Raw genomic sequence first — 20,624 nt, 5'->3', positions numbered from 1 at the left:
CTCATAGGTGGGAATTGAACAATGAGAACTCATGGACACAGGAAGGGGAACATCACACTCCGGGGACTGTTGTGGGGTGGGGGGAGGGGGGAGGGACAGCATTAGGAGATACATCTAATGTTAAATGACGAGTTAATGGGTGCAGGAAATCAACATGGCACATGGATACATATGTAACAAACCTGCACATTGTGCACATGTACCCTAAAACCCTGAAGTATAATAAAAAAAAATAATAATAAATAAATAAATACATACATACATACATACATACATACATACATACATACTTCCGCACTTCAGAGACACAATTATGAAAACAAAAAGACAAGCCACAGACTAGGAGATCCTATACTTGACAAAGAAATAGTGTCAAAAATATATAAAGAATTATTACAACTGGCCAGGTGCATTGGCTCATGCCTGTAATCCTAGCACTTTGGGAGGCCAAGATGAAAGGATCAGTTGAGCACAGGAGTTTGAGACCAGACTGCACAACAAAGTAAAACCCTCCGTTTCTACAAAAAATTTAAAAATTAGCCGGGTGTGGCAGCACATATCTATAGGCCTAGCTACTGGGGAGGCTGAGATGGGAGGATCACTTGAACCCGGGAGGTGAAGGCTATAGTGAGCTGTGATGGCACCACTGCACTCCATCTGGAGTCACACAGCAAGACCCTGTCTCCCAAAGAAAAAAAAATTGTTATAACTCAACCAAATAACACAATTTTTAAATGGGCAGGCCCTGAATAGACATTTCACCATAGATATACAAATGGCCAATAAGCACGTACAAAGATGCTCAACATCACTGTTAGGGATATACAAATTAAAACCACAATGAGGTACCACTTCAAACCCACTAGGATGGTAGGTAGGAGGGTTATAACAAAAGTGATAGGCCAGGTGTGATGGCTCAGACCTATAATCCCAGCACTTTGGGAGGCTGAGATGGGAAGATCACTTGAAGCCAGGAGTTCAAGACCAGACTGAGCAACACAGCATGGCCCTGTCTCTATAAAAAATTTTTTTAAAAATAAACTGGGCATGGTTGTGGCCAATTGTAGTCCCAGCTACTCAGGAGGCTGAGGTGGAAGGATCTCTTGAGGCCAGAGTTTGAGGCTGCAGTGAGCTATGATCATACCACTGCACTCCAGCCTGGGTGACAGAGTGAGACCCTGTCTGAAAAAAAAAAAAAAGATGGACAATGCCAAGTGTCAGAGAAGATGTGGAGGAATCAGAACCCTCATGTAAATGGTACAGCCATTTGGAAAATAGTTTGGCAGTTTCTCAACAAGTTAATCCTAACTTACCATATGACCCAGCAATTCCATTCCTAAAATTTTACCTAAGGGTAATAAAAACGTAAGTCCATGCAAATAATTGTATGCAAATGTGCAGAACAGCATTATTCATAACAGCCAGAGAGTGGGAACAACCCAAATGCCCATCAACTTGTTAAGATAACTACACATTAGAATACAATTCAGCAGTAAAAAAGAACAAAGTACCCACACGTAATATGATGTGGATGAACCTCAAACATATTATGCCGAAGAAAATAATCCAATTAAAAAGTGGACAAAAGAGCTGAAGAGACATTTCTCAAAAGATGATACACAAATTAGCCAACAAGTATGTGAAAACATGCTCAGCATCACTCATCATCAGGGGAATCGTCAAATGAAAACCACATGAAAATGGCTACTATCAAAAAGACAAAAATAGGCTGGGCATGGTGGTATGTGCCTACAGTCTCAGCTACTTGGGAGGCTGAGGTGGGAGGATCACTTGAGTCTGGGATTTCTAGGCTGTAATGCAGTATGATCACGCCTGTGAATAGCCACTGCACTCCAGCCTGGGCAACCTCATCTCTTAAGAAAAAAAACAAAGAAAAAAAATGCTGATAAGAATACAGAGAAAAGGAAATTCTTTTTTTTTTTTTTTTTGAGACAGAGTTTTGCTCGTTACCCATGTTGGAGTGCAATGGTGCAATCTTGGCTCACTGCAACCTCCGCCTCCTGGGTTCAAGCGATTCTCCTGCCTCAGCTTCCCAAGTAGCTGGGATTAACAGGCACCTGCCACCATGCCCAGCTAATTTTTGTATTTTTAGTAGAGATGGGGTTTCACCACACTGGCCAGGCTGGTCTCAAACTCCTGACCTCAGGTGATCCACCCGCCTCAGCCTCCCAAAGTGCTGGGATTACAGGCGTGAGCCACCACACCCAGCCGAAAAGGGAACTCTTATACACTGTGGGTGGAAATGCAAATTAGTGTAACAATTCTAGAAAACAGTATGGAAATTTCTCAAAAAACTAAAAATAGAACTACCATATGATGTAGTAATCCCACAACTAGGTTATCATCTAAAGAAAAGAAAATCAGTATATCAAAGAAATACCAGCAGTACCATGTTTATTGCAGCACTATTCACAATAGCTAAGATATGAAATCAATCTAAATGTACACAAATGGATGAATGGATAAAGAAAACATGGTACACACAGGAATATTATTTGGCCATAAAAAAATGAAACTCTGTAATTCATAGCAACACAAATGAGCCTGGAAGCCATCATGTTAAGTGAAATAGGCACAGAAAGATAAATACTGCATGTCCTCACTCATATGTGGGAGCTATGAAAGTTGAGCTCATAGAAGTAGAGAGTAGAACAGCGACAACTAGAGGCTGGGAAGGGTAGGGGCAAGGGGAGAACAAAGAGGTTGGTTAATAGGTAAAAAATTACAGCTACATATGAGGAATAAGTTCTAGTGTTCAACAGCACCTAGGGTGACCACAGTTCAAAATTTATTGTGTATTTTCTTTTCTTTCTTTTTTTTTTTTTTTGAGACAATCTCACTCTGTCACCCAGGCTGGAGTGCTGTGGTGCGATCTCAGCTCACTGCAACCTCCACCTCCCATGTTCAAGCAATTCTCGTGCCTCGGCCTCCCAAGTAACTGGGATTACAGGGGTGTGCCACCAGGCCCAGCTTACTGTGTATTTTCAAATAGCTAGAGGAGAAGATTTTGAATGTTCCCAACACAAAGAAATCAGAGACGTGTGAGGTGATGAATATGCTAATTACTTGGACTTGATCATTGCACACGGAATACATATATCAAACTATCACTCTGTACCCCATAAATATGTAGAATTATTATGTATCAATTAAAAAGGCACATTATACTATGTGAGAGAAGCCAGATCCAAAAGATTATCTACTGAATAATCCCATGTATATGAAATGTCCAGGAAAGGCAGATTTATAGAGGCAGAAAACAGACTTGTGGTTTTCTGGGGTTGGGTATGGCAGTGGGGTTTGATTACAAACAGGCTTGGGGGAATCTGGGGAGGTATAAAAATGTTTTAAAACTAGATTGCATGTTAGTTGCACAACTCTATAAATTTAGTAAAAAAAATCACTGAATTACACACTTATAATGGGTGGACTTTATGATACGTAAAATATGCCTTAGTAAAGCAGCCACCGGGTACCCCCCCAACACACACAAAAAAATTTCACCATATAGCAAATTAGCCTGGCTAATATTTGTATTTTTAGTAGAGATGGGTTTCATCACGTTGGCCAGGCTGGTCTCAAACTCCTGCGCTCAGGTGATCCACCCGCCTCAGCCTCCCAACATGCTGGGATTACAGATGTGAGCCACTGTGCCCAGCCTTGACTTTGTCTTTTGGATAAAGAAGGCAGTCCTTAATGTATTGTTGAATCGTTACTATTAGCCAGATGTGGAGCTGATGAAACACACTTATGATTATTTTGTTTGTGAAGACATGAATCAAATCTCTCCCAGATGTAAACCTCTTAGAAGACACGGTTCGAAACTATAATAATCTATGGAGAGAAGCTGCCAATGCAAATATTGTGAAGAAGCACTTGTTAGTTCAGATAGTTTCTCACTCAGGACACTCAGCAAGCAACTCTCTCCATGGGCTTCCAGGATGAGAGGCCTGGCCTTCGGGACTATTTACTCTGTAAACTAACAACAGTGATTGAAGAGAAACAGGCGTGGGTTTGCCTCCCATCATGAAAGACCAAAGAAATCACCCCTACTATAGAAGGAGTCATCTTAAAAGACTTCGAGTGTCCAGTGTGAAGACTCCCTGACTCTCCTGTCTTTCAAAAGAACAGGTGAGAAAACAAATGTCACATTATCATAACATGGAATGAGAATGGGATCTGTCCTTTTGAACTAAAATGGCAGTTCAGAAATCCTTTGTTGACTCTGCTTTGAAAATGATAATTTAATGAATTATTCCTTTCCAAATGTGCTTCTGAGCACATTTTGCTGAGATAGCAGGATCTTTAGGACCAAGAAATATAAGCTGTTTTCCCCATAGTACTTGTTCTTGTGGTTCATGAATTGTCACTGGCTTAACAAATTCGTCAACAAAGAAGATTCAATGTATGTACCTCTCCCAATGCTGTAAACTTCTTCTCCTTGTCACATAAGCATGCATAATATGTCTGAAATATTCATTTATTAGGGACATACGTCATTAATTCCAAAGATACCAAGCCAATGCAGTCAAGGAATCCCGAAAGAAAGTTGCTCAATCTTTAGTGTGTACAAATCATAAATATGTCAGGGGTTGCACCATGGTTAATGTACTGCACGACACATGGGGTATCATCAATTCTGTAACCTAGGGTGAAGAGTGCTTCCTGGAGTTGTGCAGTGTACAACCTGTGCAGCTGCACATGGTAACCCTGGGATTAGCCATCTCATAAAAACACGGATTCATAATCATGGCTTTTCACAGGAAGTATATGAAAACGAAAGGGATGAAAAAACAAGGGTAAGACGCTGCAGGCAGGCCCCTGAAAACTCTAAGTCTCACAGTGGAATTTTACATAGGAAATTCTGGGTGGGGGCGGGGGGATCACTAAATCTAACCTGGATGACTATTTTTAGAGCCTTCACTTTCTGGTCTGAGGCCCAGGCATCCTTCAGCGATTGGTTGAGCTCCTCTATGCGGTTCACGTAATCCTGCTGAGTCAAGTTCAACAGCTCCTTTTGGGAACCCTGTGGGGAGAAGGCAGAAGGTGAAGGCATAGCAGGAAAAATATTGCTCAACTACACCCTTATAAAGAATACTAGGTATTGGCTGAGTTTTGGTCTCTAAATTTTCCTCATATCCCCGCCAGGATTGACAGCTTTGCCTTGCAATTTGCAATCAAAGAGGTTCTTTTGAGTTTTCTGACAAAGACGGACAGAGTGCTGTGGGTTGAAAGGCTGGCCTTGGAAGTAAGTCAGACCTAAGCCACCTCCTACCTCAGTCACCAAGTAGCTGTGTGACCCTGGGTCACTACTTTCCTCTCACAGCTTCATCTGTGAATTGAGGTAACAAGACTTACCTCATTCAACCAACTGTGGGCCTCCTGTGTGCAGGACATAGGACTAAATGCTCGAGATACAAAGACATTTTTGCTCAAGATTCCCAAGCAATAAGACATGACAGGGTATTTCAGCACTAATGGAGCTTAAGATACTGAAGACAGTTGGATATTAACTCAAACTGAGATAAATGCTCAGGAGAAAACACAATTCTATGGGGACACATATCATAGTTCACTGGATCTGAGGTGCCCATTGGAAATAGCACAACTGTTTCATGGGCTACTAAGGAAGAAAAATATGCTGATCACTGACAGGAACCAACTGAGGAACATATACCCCAATTTCAGAGATATTCAAATGTGAGATAAATGGTACATCTCAGACTGGAAGAAATATGGTAACAAAGAAATAGACTGTAAACTGTGATGGGGGATCAGGAATGGCTTCCTGGAGGAGTGATACTTGAGACAAACTCTCAGGGGAGTACAAGTACTGCAGAGTGTGGGGGTGTTAATTAGACCAAGGAGAGAGTAATCAGTACAGAAAGACAACCATAGCAAAACCCTTGGCAGCTGAGCAAGGGATTGTCATGGGGATGAAATAACCATGTAGGTAAAGACTTGGCACAGTCCCTGACACACAGAAGATGCTCCTTAACCCTGGGCTATTGTTAAGAGGCTCTTCACACAACTCACAGGAGTGAAGGTCATGCGAACACACATGATGAGACCTGGAACCAACGTTTATATGTATATTTCCTACAATCCAAAGTGGAAAACTCTTTATTAAAGAAGTAAGAGTAGGCCAGGCATGGTGGCTCACCTCTATAATCTCAGCACATTGGGAGGCCGAGGCGGGTGGATCATTTGAGGTCAGGAGTTTGAGATCAGCCTGGCCAACATGGTGAAACCCTGTCTCACCTAAAAATACAAAAATCAGCTGGGCATGGTGGCACGTGCCTATAATCCCAGTTACTCGGGAGGCTGAGGCAGGAGAATTGCTTTAACCTAGGAGGCAGAGGTTGTAGTGAGCTGAGATTGCACCACTGCACTCTAGCTTGGGCAACAGAGTGACCTGCAACCTCCATCTCTTGGGTTCAAGCAATTCTCCTACTACAGCCTCCCGAGTAGCTGGGATTACAGGCACCCGCCACCACACCCAGCTAATTTTTGTATTTTTAGTAGAGACGGGGTTTCACCACGTTGGCCAGGCTGGTCTCGAACTCCTGACCTCAGGAGATCCACCTGCCTCGGTCTCCTAAAGTGCTGGGATTACAGGCATGAGCCACCGCACCCGGCCAAGATTTTTTTTCAAGAAATTCTGTATTTGTTGGTTACATTTACCAATATTTAAGTGTTGGCAAAAGACTCACTTTTTTTTCAAAGTACATGTAGGCCAATTAAAAGATTCCTGTGGGCCATATCCAGCCAGCCGGAACAGCGTCTGTTGCAAAGCAAGGTCTTTGTACTCCATAAGGTTGCTTCTCAGGGAGGTGACTGAAGTTGGGTTTTTTTTTTTTAGACAAAGTCTTACTCTTTCGCCCAGGCTGGAGTGCAGTGGCGCGATCTCAGCTCACTGCAACCTCCACCTCCCAGTTTTAAGCAATTCTTCTGCCTCAGCCTCCCGAGTAGCTGGGATTACAGGCAGCCACCACCACGCCTGGCTAATTTTTGTATTTTTAGTAGAGTCAGGGTTTCACCATGTTGGTCAGGCTGGTCTTGAACTCCTGACCTCAGGTGATCCTCCCGCCTTGGCCTCCCAAAGTGTTGGAATTACAGGCGTGAGCCATTGTGCCCGGCCTTGCAGTTGGTTTTTACCATTAGACACTGTCGCCAGGCGACCCAGCCTTGCTCAGGCATCACAATGAGAAAACAGGCCTCTAGAAAAGCAGCCCCAGTCAGGCTTCTGTGAGCTCAGCCAACTGCACACTGGCACCCTTCCCTGGATGGAGTCATTGCCTCAGGAGGACCAAGCACAATACGCAGCCCGGGAATTAATCAAAGAGCAGCCACTGAGGTTGATCTCACTTGGCAGGAGGAAGGAAAAGCTCTCCCACTCCCTGCACCCACAAATGACTTGCTCACCTCCTCAAAGTCATCCAGCTCCTCCAGCCGGGTCCGAACCTTCTCTGACATTGCCAATGTGGCAGTCCCGGCTTTGCCTAAACAGAATGAATTTACGTCACACAGGTGGCTTTTCTCATGCACCAATACCCTCAGCGGAGGCATCTTTCACTCTAAACTTCATCGTGAATAAAGACACAAGGGAATGATTCCATTATAGAAAACTATCCCAGATTTTCAAAGCAACTTCCTTATGTAACCAGAATTCCATTGAAACATTTCCCACATAGAAGCTGCCCCTGGGAGCCCAGTGGGCCAGCCTCAAAGAGGTTAACCACTGCATTTGAGATTTACAAACTTTGCTCTGTATCATCTGTTTATTCCTAAAGAAAGGCAGTCCAGATAAGGATGCCAAAAATCCGTCATTTAATTGTTTTCTATGAACAAAAGGCCCTCTTAGGCTCTTACTCACAGTGTAGAATTGTGCTCTTCTGCTAACAAAACAACCATTTCACTGTCTACCCAGGGTGGAAACACTAGGGCTTCAAAGCCCTCTCTTCGAGCAAACAGGACTAGCTGTGCCTCCTTCCAGCATCTGTCAGCACAATTTCGCCATCAGCAGGGACTGGTGGAGGGATGAAGGAAAGGCCCCCAGGCCACAGGCCAGCCATCAGGCAGGGCGATGCATCCAGCTGACTGCTGCCCTCTGCGGCCGTCTATTTCAGAATCCTTCCCCCACCTTAAGGGGGCCTCTGCTCTAGTCCTTTTTTTTTTTTTTTTTTTGAGAAGGGGTCTTACTCTGTCGCCCAGGCTGGAGTGCGGTGGTGCGATCTCGACTCACTGTAACCTCCATCTCAAAAGAAAAAAAAAAAAAAAAAAAAGCTGTAACCTCCATCTCAAAAGAAAAAAAAAAAAAAAAAAGAAAGAGAAAAAAAAAGAAATGTGGACTTAGGGTCGAGCTGCAGAACTCTTTTTGTAAGCCTGACAAATGTTTTAGGTTTTGAGAGTCACAAAGTGTCTGCTCCAACTACTCAACTCTACTGTTGTAGCACAAGAGCAGGCATAGATAATACGAAAACAAATTGATAGGGCTCTGTTCCTATAAAGCTGTTCTTAAAAAACAGACAGTGGACCAGACTTGGCCTGCAGCATGCAGTTTACCAACCCCTGATCTGGGGATACCCCTAGTAGTGGAATGCTGGATCAAAGGGTTGGCTCATTGTGTTAATCCCTTTGAGCTGCTATAACAAAATGCTACAAAGTGGGTGGCTTATAAATAAGAGCAATGTATTTCTTGCAGTCCTAAAGGCTGGGAAGTCCAAGATCAAGGTCCCAGCAGATTAGGTCCCAGCAGATTAGGTCCCAGTGCCTGATGAGGGCCTGCTTTCCGGTTTGGTTCATAGATGATGCCCTCCTGCTGTGTTTTCACTTGGTGGAAGAGGTGAGGGGAGTGCCCTTGGACCTCTTTTATAGGGCACTAATCCCATTCATGAGGGTTCCACCCTCATGACCTAATCACCTCTGAAAGGGACCCATCTCCTAATCCCATCATCTTGGGGTTAGGATTTCAACATATGAATCGGGGCAGGGGAGTGGGGTTAGGCACAATCAGACCACAGCACCTGTCTTCAAATAAAATAAAAAATGCAAAAGTGTTCTACAAGGTGGTTGTGCCATTTTACATTCCCACCAGCAGCATATGAGAGTTCCTATTGCTCTATATTCATACCAAGTCTCATGTTGAAATGTGATCCCCATTGTTGGAGGTGGGGCCTGGCAGGAGGTGTCTGGGTTGTAAGGGAAGATCCATCATGAATGGCTTGGTGCCATCCTTGCAGTAATGAGTGAGTTCTTATTCTTAGTTCCCATGAGAACTGGCTGTTGAAAAAAGCCTGGCATCTTCTCCTTCTCTCTCCTCCCTTCTCTTGCCATGCAATCTCTGCACACACCTGCTCTCATTTGCTTTCACCATAAGTGGAAGCAGCCTGAGGCCCTCACCAACAGCAGATGCTGCACCATGCTTCTTATATAGCCTGTGGAACCATAAGCCAAGTAAACCTCTCTTCCTTATAAATTAGCCAGCCTCTAGTATTCCTTTATAGTACCACTAAACAAACTAAGACACTTGGTATCATCACTCTATTTGATCTTTACAAACTGGTGGGTACGTGCTGGTATGATTTACCTTTTATGGTCTGGGATCAAACTTCTGTCCATAACAAGCTGGGTGTGGTAGCTCACACCTGTAATCCCAGCACTTTGGGAGGCCGAGGCGGGCAGACCACTTGAGGTCAAGAGTTTGAGACCAGCCTGGCCAAAGTGGTGAAACCGTCTCTACTTAAAATACAAATATTAGCTGGGCTTGGTGGTGCACACCTATAGTCCCAGTAACTCAGAAGGCTGAGGTGGGAGAATTGCTTGAACCCAGGAGGCGGAGGTTGCACTGCATTATGGGTGACAGAGCAAAATTCCATCTCAAAAAAAAAATTCTGTGCATAACAAAGCTGTTCCCACTCTCTTGATTTCTAACGTGCTGTCTCATCCAGCAGAGCCATGGGGAGAGTGGCAGCTGCCATATCAGAGACCTGCAATGAACTATGATTGTGCTCATCTGCACCCAGCAGCACATGATCCATCAGTTGCTCCAGAATCACCTTGGAGCATCAAAATAGGAATTCTGGGGTCCCATCCTGCAAAATTAATTGAGCAAGTGGGGGCCAGGCATCTACATTCATACAAAAGTTCCTCAGGAAATCCTGCTACACGGCAGTTTGAGACACCCTGGTCCAGAGCTTCTGACTGTGTGTCTTAGGAGAGGAGGCTGAGAACTGCATTCAGGGACCAGTGGCCTATAAGACTAAGCATGTGACCCCCTCACCAGCATATCTTATTGCACAAGGACTTAAGGCAAGGGAAAGGCTCTCTAAACCCGTTAGTGAGGGAGGCACAATGAGGGGGAGACTACTTCCTCTGTAATTCTTAAACAGTAAGCTTATGTTTTACTCCTAGTAACCTCTTTGGTATTTTTTTTTTTTTTTTTTTTTTTTGAGACAGAGACTTGCTCTGTCACCCAGAATGGAATGCAATGGAGAGATCTTGGCTCACTGCAACCTCCACCTCCCAGGTTCAAGCAATTCTTCTGCCTCAGCCTCCCAAGTAGCTGGGATCATAGGCGTCTGTCACCACGCCTGGCTAATTTTTTTTTTTTTTTAGTAGAATCGGAGTTTCACCATGTTGGCCAGGCTGGTCTCCAACTCCTGACCTCAAGTGATCTGCCCGCCTTGGCCTCCCAAACTGCTGGGATTATAGGTGTGAGCCACTGCACCAGGCCATATATATATATTTTTTTTAATACGGAATTTCACTCTTGTTGCCCAGGCTGGAGTGCAATCTCGGCTCACTGCAACTTCCGCCTTCCAGGTTCAATCAATTCTGCTGCCTCAGCCTCCTGTGTAGCTGGGATTATAGGCATGTACCACCACGCCCAGCAAAATTTTGTATTTTTAGTAGAAATGGGGTTTCACCATGTTGGCCAGGCTGGTCTCAAACTCCTGACCTCAGGCGATCTGCCTGCCTTGGCCTCCCAAAGTGCTGGGATTACAGGTGTAAGACATCGTGCCCGGCTGTATATTTTTTTTTTTTTTAGACAGAATTTTGCTCCTGTCACCCAGGCTGGAGTGCAATGGTGCAATCTTGGCTCACTGAAACCTCCGCCTCCCAGGTTCAAGCGATTCTCCTGCTTCAGCCTTCTGAGTAGCTGGGATTACGGGCATGCACCACCACGCCCAGCAATTTTTTGTATTTTTAGTAGAGACGGGATTTCACCATGTCGGCCAGGCTGGTACCGAACTCCTGACCTCAGGTGATCTGCCCACCTTGGCCTCCCAAAGTGCTGGTATTTGGTATTTTTTTAATTCATGCTCTAAATATGTATTTTATTTCTATGTCTATCCACAATCTAAGAAATAGCAGCTCCAACTGAATCAAACATCAGAATCATATCACATAAACTTTTTTCCGTTGTAAAATTATATTAAAAGTAATGCCAGAATTTTCCCATCAAAACAACAACAAACTCATCTTACCTTTTTCAGATCCCATAAACAGATTCTGCAGAGACATAAAATTCATTAATATTTTAAAAATCTAAGGCAGTATGTTCACTGTTTTCCAACAAAGCCATTTACATACCCAAGAGAAAGAAATATATATTCAAAGAAGGAAAATACAGTCACTAAAAACCACTGGAGATTCAAATTTCTACTCAAGTCAGGGCTCTCAAAGGCAGCAGACAAATACTAAAATCTTTGATATGCCAGCGGAGTCACATAATAGAACTATTTTTAACCTACTCTGCATCAGGGTTTATCACCCTCTACACTATTGTCATTTGAGGCCAGATAACTTTTTGTGGGAGATTAATTCTGTGCACTGTTGGATGTTTAGCCGCATCTCTGGCCTCCCCCCAATAAATCTCAGTACCACCCCCAGAACTGTGACAGTCAAAAATGTCTCTAGATATTGCCAAATGATGACCCAGGGGTAAAAATTACTCCTGGTTGAGAATCACTGCTCTAAGTTAACTTTGTACAGTTAAAAAAAAAAAAAAAAAGACTCAATTTAAATAGTCCAGCAATTCTGCCTGTCATTCTGTTCAATGAGTGTTCTGCTACCCTGGGAGGAAAAAATGAAGAGAAGAGGCGTTGTGGCCAAGCGTTCCCCGTGGCCTGCCGAGTTCACTGCTTCCTCCAGGGCACAGCCCCATTTGTAGATGGACACGCTGCTACATTTCTCAGCCTCCCTGCATCTACGCGTGGCCCATGACCACACCTTCAAGACAAATGTAACTGAAAGTGTTGGGGGACCCCAAGAAGTCTTCCTAAATGGGAGGGGGCGCACCTTTCTTTCCCTTTCCTCCCTCTGTCTACCAACATGAATGTGAGGCAACACTCAACACAGCCGAGGAGCAAGAAAGAATGTGGTGGAACCCTGACGCCTTGGAGCTGCCAAACCAGCCCTGGACTCCTCTCCTCGAGACTTTTCTCCAGCGTAAGGAGGGATACAGGTCACTCTTGTTTACAATGTTAGCAGGGGCTTTAGTTCTAAGCAACTGAACCCAATCCTAACTGACACAGGCATTAACCTGACTGCGTTGGTCTCAGCCCTCCTGAGTCTCTCCTTCCATAGCAATTTGCCAAGTGGAGGGTAAGCCTCAAATTTCCTAAGTGTCTCCAGGCCGAAGCCAACTACTTCACCTAATGGCCATCCAGAGAAACAGTGAATTTCCAGCTCCAGGAGAAAACCCCGCTATGTGGGACTTACTGAGTGACACCTTTCTCCTCCAGTGCTGTGCTCTCCTTCCTTAATTCATTTTTAAAATTAATTAATTAATTAATTATTTTTGAGACAGGGTCTCACTCTGTCACCAAGGCTGGAGTGCAGTGGCGTGATCTCTGCTCAATGCAACCTCCACTTCCTGGGTTCAAGCAATTCTCATGCCTCAACCTCCCGAGTAGCTAGGATTACAGGTGCCCATCACCACACCCAGCTAATTTTTTTAGTAGAGACGGGGTTTCACTATGTTGGCCAGGCTGGTCTCGAACTCCTGACCTCAAGTGATCTGGCCACCTTGGCCTCCCAAAGTGCTGGGATAACAGGCGTGAGCCACTGTGCCCGACCTCCTCCCTTCATAATTCAAACCTTCTCCAAAGACAAGACTCTGCTGTTCTGATTCTTTCTCTGGCCTGTGCCACATCCCTGATGCTTAACATATTTTTTTGGGAAACCTGTCAGCACATTTTTCTGCCAACAACACTGACATACTACGTGAAGCCTTATATTTGAGCTTTTAAGAGAAGTAGAAAAATAAATAAATAAGTGAAACTTACAGAGCCCAGGAGTTGAAGCAACATAACAAAAAGAAATTGCTACTAACTCCAAAGTAGACCCTGGGAGAGGGTCTCCGGGTACTCACAATAGACAGCTTCTCGGTAGTGGTATACCGGGCAAGGATTTCTCCCCGTTTGTTGGCCCAAGGCTCAAAATCCAATCCTACAACAGAGTTATCATCTCTATCACGTTTCTTTCTGGAGCTGTCCTAAAGAAAGGCAAGATAATCTCTTTAGCAGCAATATCATTTTAATCTTTAAATATATACATATATAAATAGAAATCAGATAGTCCTTTACTGTGGAATAAAAGAGACCTGTCTCAAGGTTTACTATCATAAAAAAAATTACAGCGCCAGGCATGGTGGCTCATACCTGTAATCCCAGCACTTTGGGAGGCCAAGGTGGATGGATCACTTGAGGGCAGGGGTTTAACACCAGCCTGGCCAACATGGTAAAACCCTATCTCTACTAAAAATACAAAAATTAGCCAGGTGCATGCCTGTAGTCCCAGCTACTCAGGAGGCTGAGGCAGGAGAATCGCTTGAACCTGGAAGGCAGAGGTTGCAGTGAGCCAAGATTGCACCACTGCACTCCAGTCTGAGTGACAGAGCAAGACTCTATCTCAAAAAAAAAAAAAAAAAATTTTTCAGGCCATTTCATCACAAATGGACAATAAATATATCAAAAAATGCTCAAACTCATTACAAATTAAGGAAAGGATAGTTGGAAAAAACCAACTAATTTTTGTATTTTTAGTAGAGATGTTGTTTCACCACGTTGGTCCGGCTGGTCTCGAACTCCTGACCTCGTGATCCGCCTGCCTCAGCCTCCCAAAGTGCTGGGATTACAGGCGTGAGCCACCGTGCCTGGCCAACCAGCAAAGAACTTCTAGGAAGCTATCCTGCAGAAATCCTTGCAGATGTGCACCAAGATGTGTGTATGTTCGAGACACATGGTGCACTGCTGTTTGTACCAGCAAAACCCAGAAACTATCTGGGATATCCTCTATCTGATGGATACATCAGTAGGAGAATGGCAAATTAAAGTAGGTAAATCCAGTCTTTAGAATACAATACGGCTGGTCAAAATAATAAGGTTGTTCTAAATGTACTAACATGGATAGTTCTCCAAGACATATGATCAAGTTAAAAAAAAAAAAAAAAACTTGGCTGGGCAGCATGGCTCAAACCTGTAATCCCAGCACTTTGGGAGGCCAATGTGTTCAGATCACCTGAGGTTAGGAGTTCGAGACTAGCCTGGCCAATGTGACGAAATCTTGTCTCTACAAAAAATACAAAAATTAGCTGGGTGTGGTGGCACATGCCTGTAATCCCAGCTACCAGGGAGGCTGAGGCAGGAGAATCACTTGAACCCAGGAGACAGAGGTCACGGTGAGCCAAGATCGTTCCACTGCACTCCAGCCTGGGCAACAGAATGAGACTCCATCTCAAAAAAAATAAAGAAAATTTAAAAAATTAAATTAAAAAAAAGAAAAAGTTGTGGGGTGCAGTGGTTCAGGCCTGTAATCCCAGCACTCTGGTAGGCCAAGGCAGGAGGATTGCTTGCACCCAGGAGTTTGAGACCAGCTTTGGCAACACAGTGAGACCCTGACTCTACCAAAAAATCCAAAATTAGCCGAGCACGGTGGCGCACACCTGAAGTCCCAGCTGCTTGAGAGGCTGAGGCAGGGGGATTGTTTGAGCCCAGGAGTTTAAGGCCGCAGCCAGCTATGATTATGCCACTGCAGTCCAGCCTAGGCAACAGAGCAAGACTATCTCCAAAAAAACAAGTCACAAAACAGCAGTTCCATTTATGTAACAATGGTAAATAATATATGAAACACAGGCCGGGCGCAGTGGCTCATGCCTGTAATCCCAGCACTTTGGGAGGCCGAGGTGGGTGGATCACGAGGTCAGGAGTTCGAAACCAGCCTGGCCAACATAGTGAAACCCCGTCTCTACTAAAAATACAAAAATTAGCTGGGCGTGGTGGCACGTGCCTGTAGTCCCAGCCACTCGGGAGGCTGAGGCAGGAGAATCACTTGAACCCGGGAGGTGGAGGCTGCAGTGAGCCGAGATAACCCCACTGCACACCAGCCCAGGTGACAGTGTGAGACTTCATCTCAAAAAAAGAAAAAAATATGAAACACAACATAGGATGATGATTGAGAGCATGTATTCTGAAGTCAGACTGGCCGGGTTTGAATCCCAACTTGGATGTGACTTGATATCTCTATCCCTCCATGGCTGCCTCTTTAATGAGGATTCCAATACCTCTCACAAGGTAGTAAAAGAACCAAATACGAAATGTACTCCGAAAAAATGCCTGCCATGCAGTAAGTTGATGCTGTAATTATTTATATACGAGTATGTATGGGAATGCTCAGAAACTGCTGTCGGAAGTATCTGTGAAAATACAGGGGGAAAGCTATGGAAGAAGACACATTACAGCCATCATTCTCACAACCGCCAGGGTGGAGATTGGAATGAGGATTGCTCTACGTGACTTTATCTGTAGTGTCTGACTTTTTCACATCAAAATGAGTGATTTACTTATGTAATTATGTAAAAAGATTTATAAGAATAATAAAATTAAAATTAAAAATAAATTTTAAGAGCCAGGTACAGTGGCTCACGCCTGTAATCCCAGCGCTTTGGGAGGCTGAGGCAGGTGGATCACTTGAGGTCAAGAGTTCAAGACCAGCCTGGCCAACATGATGAAACCCCATCTCTACCAAAAACACAAAAATTAGCTGGGCGTGGTGGTGGATGCCTGTCCCAGCAATTCAACAGGCTGAGGTGGGAGAATTGCTTGAACCCGGAGGCAGAGGCTGTAGTGAGATCGCACCACTGCACTCCAGTTTGGGTGACACAGCAAGGCTATCTCAAAAAAAATTAAATTAAACTAAAAAATAAAAATAAAAATAAATTTTTAAGTGCTTTCAAACAAAAAAGAAAAAGATTTTACAGAGCTACACCAGTCTCTCATGTCTGGATGACCTGAACTGTTCCAACCAGAATGTACCGTGTGCATTACTTGTGCAACTTAAAAAAGGGGAAGAAGCTTTAGGAGGCTCAGGTGGGGGGATCGCTTGAGGCTTGGAATACGAGACCACCCTGGGCAACACAGCAAGACCCCACCTCTACAACAAAATAAAAAATTAACCAGGCACAGTAGTGTGTACCTATAATCCCAGCTATTCAGGAGGGTGAGGTGGGAGAATTGCTTGAGCCCTGGAGTTGGAGGCTGCAGTGAGCCATGACCACACCACTGCACTCCAGCCTGGGTGACAGAGTGAGACTCTGTCTCTTAGGGGAAAAAAAAGGGGTAGGGCACGAGAAAACCACCCATTCCTGCACCCACAAAACCGACCCCCACTGGACGACCATGGCCAGGGTGCATTACCGTGGCAGCTGCCAAGGCTGCGGGGTCAGCAGTGGCTGCAAACATGGAGAGGGGGTCAGTCCCATCGAGGACGCTGCTCAGCGGGTCCACCACGGAGCTGGAGGAGGAGGAGGACGTGGAAGAAGTGCTTCCTTTCCGGTTCACTTTCTTTGTCTTTGACTCTGTGACCTGTGAGGAAAATTTCTGGAGGTAAAACAGAGCTCCCACAACTCTCCCCAGTGAAACACTCCAGTGGGTACTTTCCTCCCATCCTGGTAGTTGAATGGATGGTTCATTTGCAGCAGAGACTTATCCATCTGCAGGGGATGCTTAGTTTTTGTGACAAATGGACATGACTCAGGATCACAGCTGTCAAGGAAGGGAAAGTGGGAAGTTAAGGTTAGGAAGTGTTAAAAAAATTAATTGAGAGGTCACTGGACTGAGATGGCTACAGCACCTGGGGTTGCCTATGTAGCAAACCAAAATCCAACTCAATATAAGTAGCAAAATGGAACTTAAGCTTAATCAGCTGCAAATCACCACCTACCCGCTAACTAGAGACTACCAATCAAAACTGACAACCAACCTCTAAGCAGGGAATTTCTACTTTAACCAGGTACTTTTTTTTGTCTTTCTCCCTTCAACACCTCATAAAAGTTAAGTTTTCTGCTGGGTGCAATGGCTCATGCCTGTATCCCAACACTTTGGGATGCTGAGGCAGGAGGATCACTTGAAGCCAGGCGTTTGAGACCAGCCTGGGCAACATGACGAAATCCTATCTCTACAAAAGATACGAAAATAATCCAGGTGTGGTGGTACATGCCTGTGGTCCCAGCTACTCAGAAGGCTGAAGTGGGAGGACGGCTGGAACCCAGGAGGTAGAGGTTGCAGTGAGCCGAGATCGTACCACTGCACTCCAAGCTGTTAAATTTATGTGGTCTCTGCCCCCAGTTCCTCCCACAGAGCTCCTAATATCCTGGGAGATTTCCTGGGTGATAGGAGCATCTTATGTCCTAATAAGGTGACTCCCGATGGGCTCCTGCAGAGCTTCAGGATGGGGTCTGGTCACCAGAAAGACCAAGCCACGATTAGAAGCTTGGAGCTTTCAGCCCCATTCCCCATCCTTCGGGAAGATGAGAGGGCTGGAGACTGAATTAATAATCAATCATGCCTATGCAATGATGCCTCAAAAAAAAAAAAACCAAAACCAAAAAAAATGGGGTTTCGGGAGGCAGAGGTTGCAGTGAGCTGAGATTGTGCCACTGCACTCCAGCTGGGCGATACAGTGAGACCCTGTCTCAAAAAAAAAAAAAAATGGGGTTTGAAGAGCTTCCGGGTAGGTGAACAAGAACACATCGAGGTACCTGGAGGGGACATGAAAGCTCTGTGCACCCCTTCCCCTGGGCCTCACCCTACATACCTCTTCATCTGGCTGTTCATCTGTATTCTTTGTATATCCTTAATAATAAACTGGTAAGTATAAGTAAATACTAAATAATAAACTGGTAAGTATAAGTAAATGTTTCCCTAGTTCTGTGAGCCATTATAGCAAATTATTGAACATGAGGGAGGGAGGCATGGGAACTCCCAACGTGTAGCAAAGTTGGAGTTTCTGAAGTGAAGATGTCTTTTTTTTTTTTTTTGGAGACAGGGTCTCGCTTTGTCACTAAGCCTGGAGTGCAACGGTGTGATCACGGTTCACTGTACCCTCGACATCCTGGGCACAAGCAATCTTCCTGCCTCAGCCTCCCGAGTAGCTGGGACTACAAGCACACTATCACACTCTGCTAATTTTTTTTTTACTTTTTGTAGAGATGGGGTATCACTATGTTGCCCAGGCTGGTCTCAAACTGGGCCCAAGGGATCCTCCCATCTAGCATCCCAAAGTGCTGGGATTACAGGCATGAGCCACCACACCGGGCCAGGGCTGTCTCACTGAGGACCCTGCCCTCAAACCTGTTGAGTCAGATGCTAACTGCTGGTGACAGCTGCCTGAATGCAGTTGAACTGCAGTTTAGAGGAGGGAGAGAAGCACCTCCCATTGGGGTACATTTGCTGTTTTTGTCTGCCTGGCACCCATTCCTCCACCTCACAGGCTTAATATTTAATACCCCAATTTTTATTTGAGAAAACATCTCTCCCCCACACTCAGTTCCTACAGGCCTGGTGGGGTGAACTCTGTTCTCAGTTCCCAAGGTGAGCATTAGACCTACCCCAATCTATCAACTTATCCTACACAGCAGGTCACCAATGCTGGTTCAGGGTAGAGCGCATAACAAAACTGGGTCAATGAAAACTGCTCGAGAAAAGCATTTTCCTGCTGCCGATGTTGCTAACCTAACAGGATAGGCCTGGAGCTGCAGCAGCTCTTCTCAGCTATTCTGTTATGGTATGGGTGTTAAATCAAATTTAGCCTAAAGCTGTCTCCTTATGTATTTTAAGTTTGGCCTAAAGGTTTCTCTGCACATAGTGAACTATAACCTCACTGGGCATGTAAACAGAGTGTAACCTACTCTTGTGCCAATCACCAAGTTCTGGCCAATTAAAGGGGGCCAACTGGGCCAGGCACAGTGGCTCACACCTGTAATCCCAGCACTTGGGGAGGCTGAGGCAGGTGGATCACCTGAGGTCAGGAGTTTGAGACCAGCCTGGCCAACATGGTGAAACTGTGTTTCTACTAAAAAGACAAAAAAATTAGCCAGGCATGGTGGCGGGCGCCTGTAATCCCAGCTACTCGGGAGGCTGAAGCAGGAGAATCGCTTGAACCCGAGAGGCAGAGGTTGCAGTGAGTTGAGATGGTGCCACTGCACTCCAGCCTGGGCAAGAGTGAAACTCCGTCTCAAAAAAAAGAAAAAAAAAAGGGGGGGGGGGGCCCAACTGTTCAAATTGGGTTCAAATAAGGCAAATGCTGAACTGTAACCGATCCGGCTATTTCTGTACCTCACTTCTATTTTCTGAATGTCACTTTCCTTTTTGTGTGCATAAATCTTCTTCTACCCCGTAACTGTGCTGGAGCCTCTCTGAACCTACTCTGGCTCAGGAGGCTGCCTGATTCATGAATTACTCTTTGCTCAATTAAGCTCCATTAAATTTAATTTGGCTGAGAATTTTCTTTTTATTTTTTTGAGATGGAGTCTCTCTCTGTTGCCCAGGATGGAGGGCAGTGGTGTGATCTCGGCTCACTGCAACCTCTGCCTCCTGGGTTTAAGTGATTCTCCTGTCTTAGTCTCCTGAGCAGCTGGGACTACAGGCACACGCCACTATGCCCAGCTAATTTTTGTATTTTTAGTAGAGATGGGGTTTTGCCATGTTGGCCAGGCTGGTCTCAAACTCCTGACCTCAGGTGATCCACCCGCTTCAGCCTCCCAAAGTGCTGAAATTATGGGTGTGAGGCATGGAGCCCGGCCAAAAATTTTCTTTTAACATGGGGAATGGGCACCTGAGAATGAACGCAACTGTGGCTATGCTGAGGTCACCCACAGCCACACAACAGCATGGGGACTGAAGGGGTCCTGGGAGGCTGAGTCTCAGTCTTGGGGTCTTCTGCTTTATGCAATCGTCTCCATACATTCCCAGAGCCTCCATGCTGACAATCACATCTTCTCTTCTCCCCAACATGACAACCATGTAGTTTCTATTACTTGCTAATAAGACAGTACCAACCTGGCAGAGAGGAACTGCCAAGCCTCTTGCCTGCTTTTGTTTTATTTTTTAAATAAACCCACAGATAGACTAAGATGCTATTCAGGACAGCACTCTCTGCTGGCAATTAGAGTGACTCTTACATTACAAATACAAAAATTAAAAGTCAAGATACATTTTGTTGACACAGCCAAATCAGGAACAAAGTCATCCCATTCACTTGGTGACCTCACTAAGGAGGAAGGAAGGGAGTAAAAAATGGTGCTAGGCAAGGCCAATATT

The 20,624-nt window shown here is 44.9% G+C and overlaps 1 protein-coding gene across 2 annotated transcripts in view; it reads right to left on the bottom strand.

Moving 5' to 3' along the window:
* VPS35L (VPS35 endosomal protein sorting factor like) overlaps positions 1 to 20,624 on the bottom strand; it is a 158,644-nt gene that overhangs the window by 126,309 nt on the left and 11,711 nt on the right. For both annotated transcript variants that reach the window (XM_032157026.2, XM_032157025.2), the window contains exons 3-7: positions 16,722 to 16,889; positions 13,400 to 13,522; positions 11,511 to 11,535; positions 7,447 to 7,523; positions 4,919 to 5,047 (exon numbers count right to left, since the gene is read on the bottom strand). In XM_032157026.2, the coding sequence (XP_032012917.1) occupies positions 4,919 to 5,047; positions 7,447 to 7,523; positions 11,511 to 11,535; positions 13,400 to 13,522; positions 16,722 to 16,889 (522 nt within the window). The remainder of the gene's footprint in view (positions 1 to 4,918; positions 5,048 to 7,446; positions 7,524 to 11,510; positions 11,536 to 13,399; positions 13,523 to 16,721; positions 16,890 to 20,624) is intronic.

The sequence above is a fragment of the Hylobates moloch genome, unplaced genomic scaffold (assembly GCF_009828535.3).
Source record: "Hylobates moloch isolate HMO894 unplaced genomic scaffold, HMol_V3 SCAFFOLD_6, whole genome shotgun sequence".
Taxonomy (NCBI): Eukaryota; Metazoa; Chordata; class Mammalia; order Primates; family Hylobatidae; genus Hylobates; species Hylobates moloch.
The sequence above is the reverse complement of the archived record's forward strand: the minus strand, read 5'-3'. Positions and strand labels throughout refer to the sequence as shown.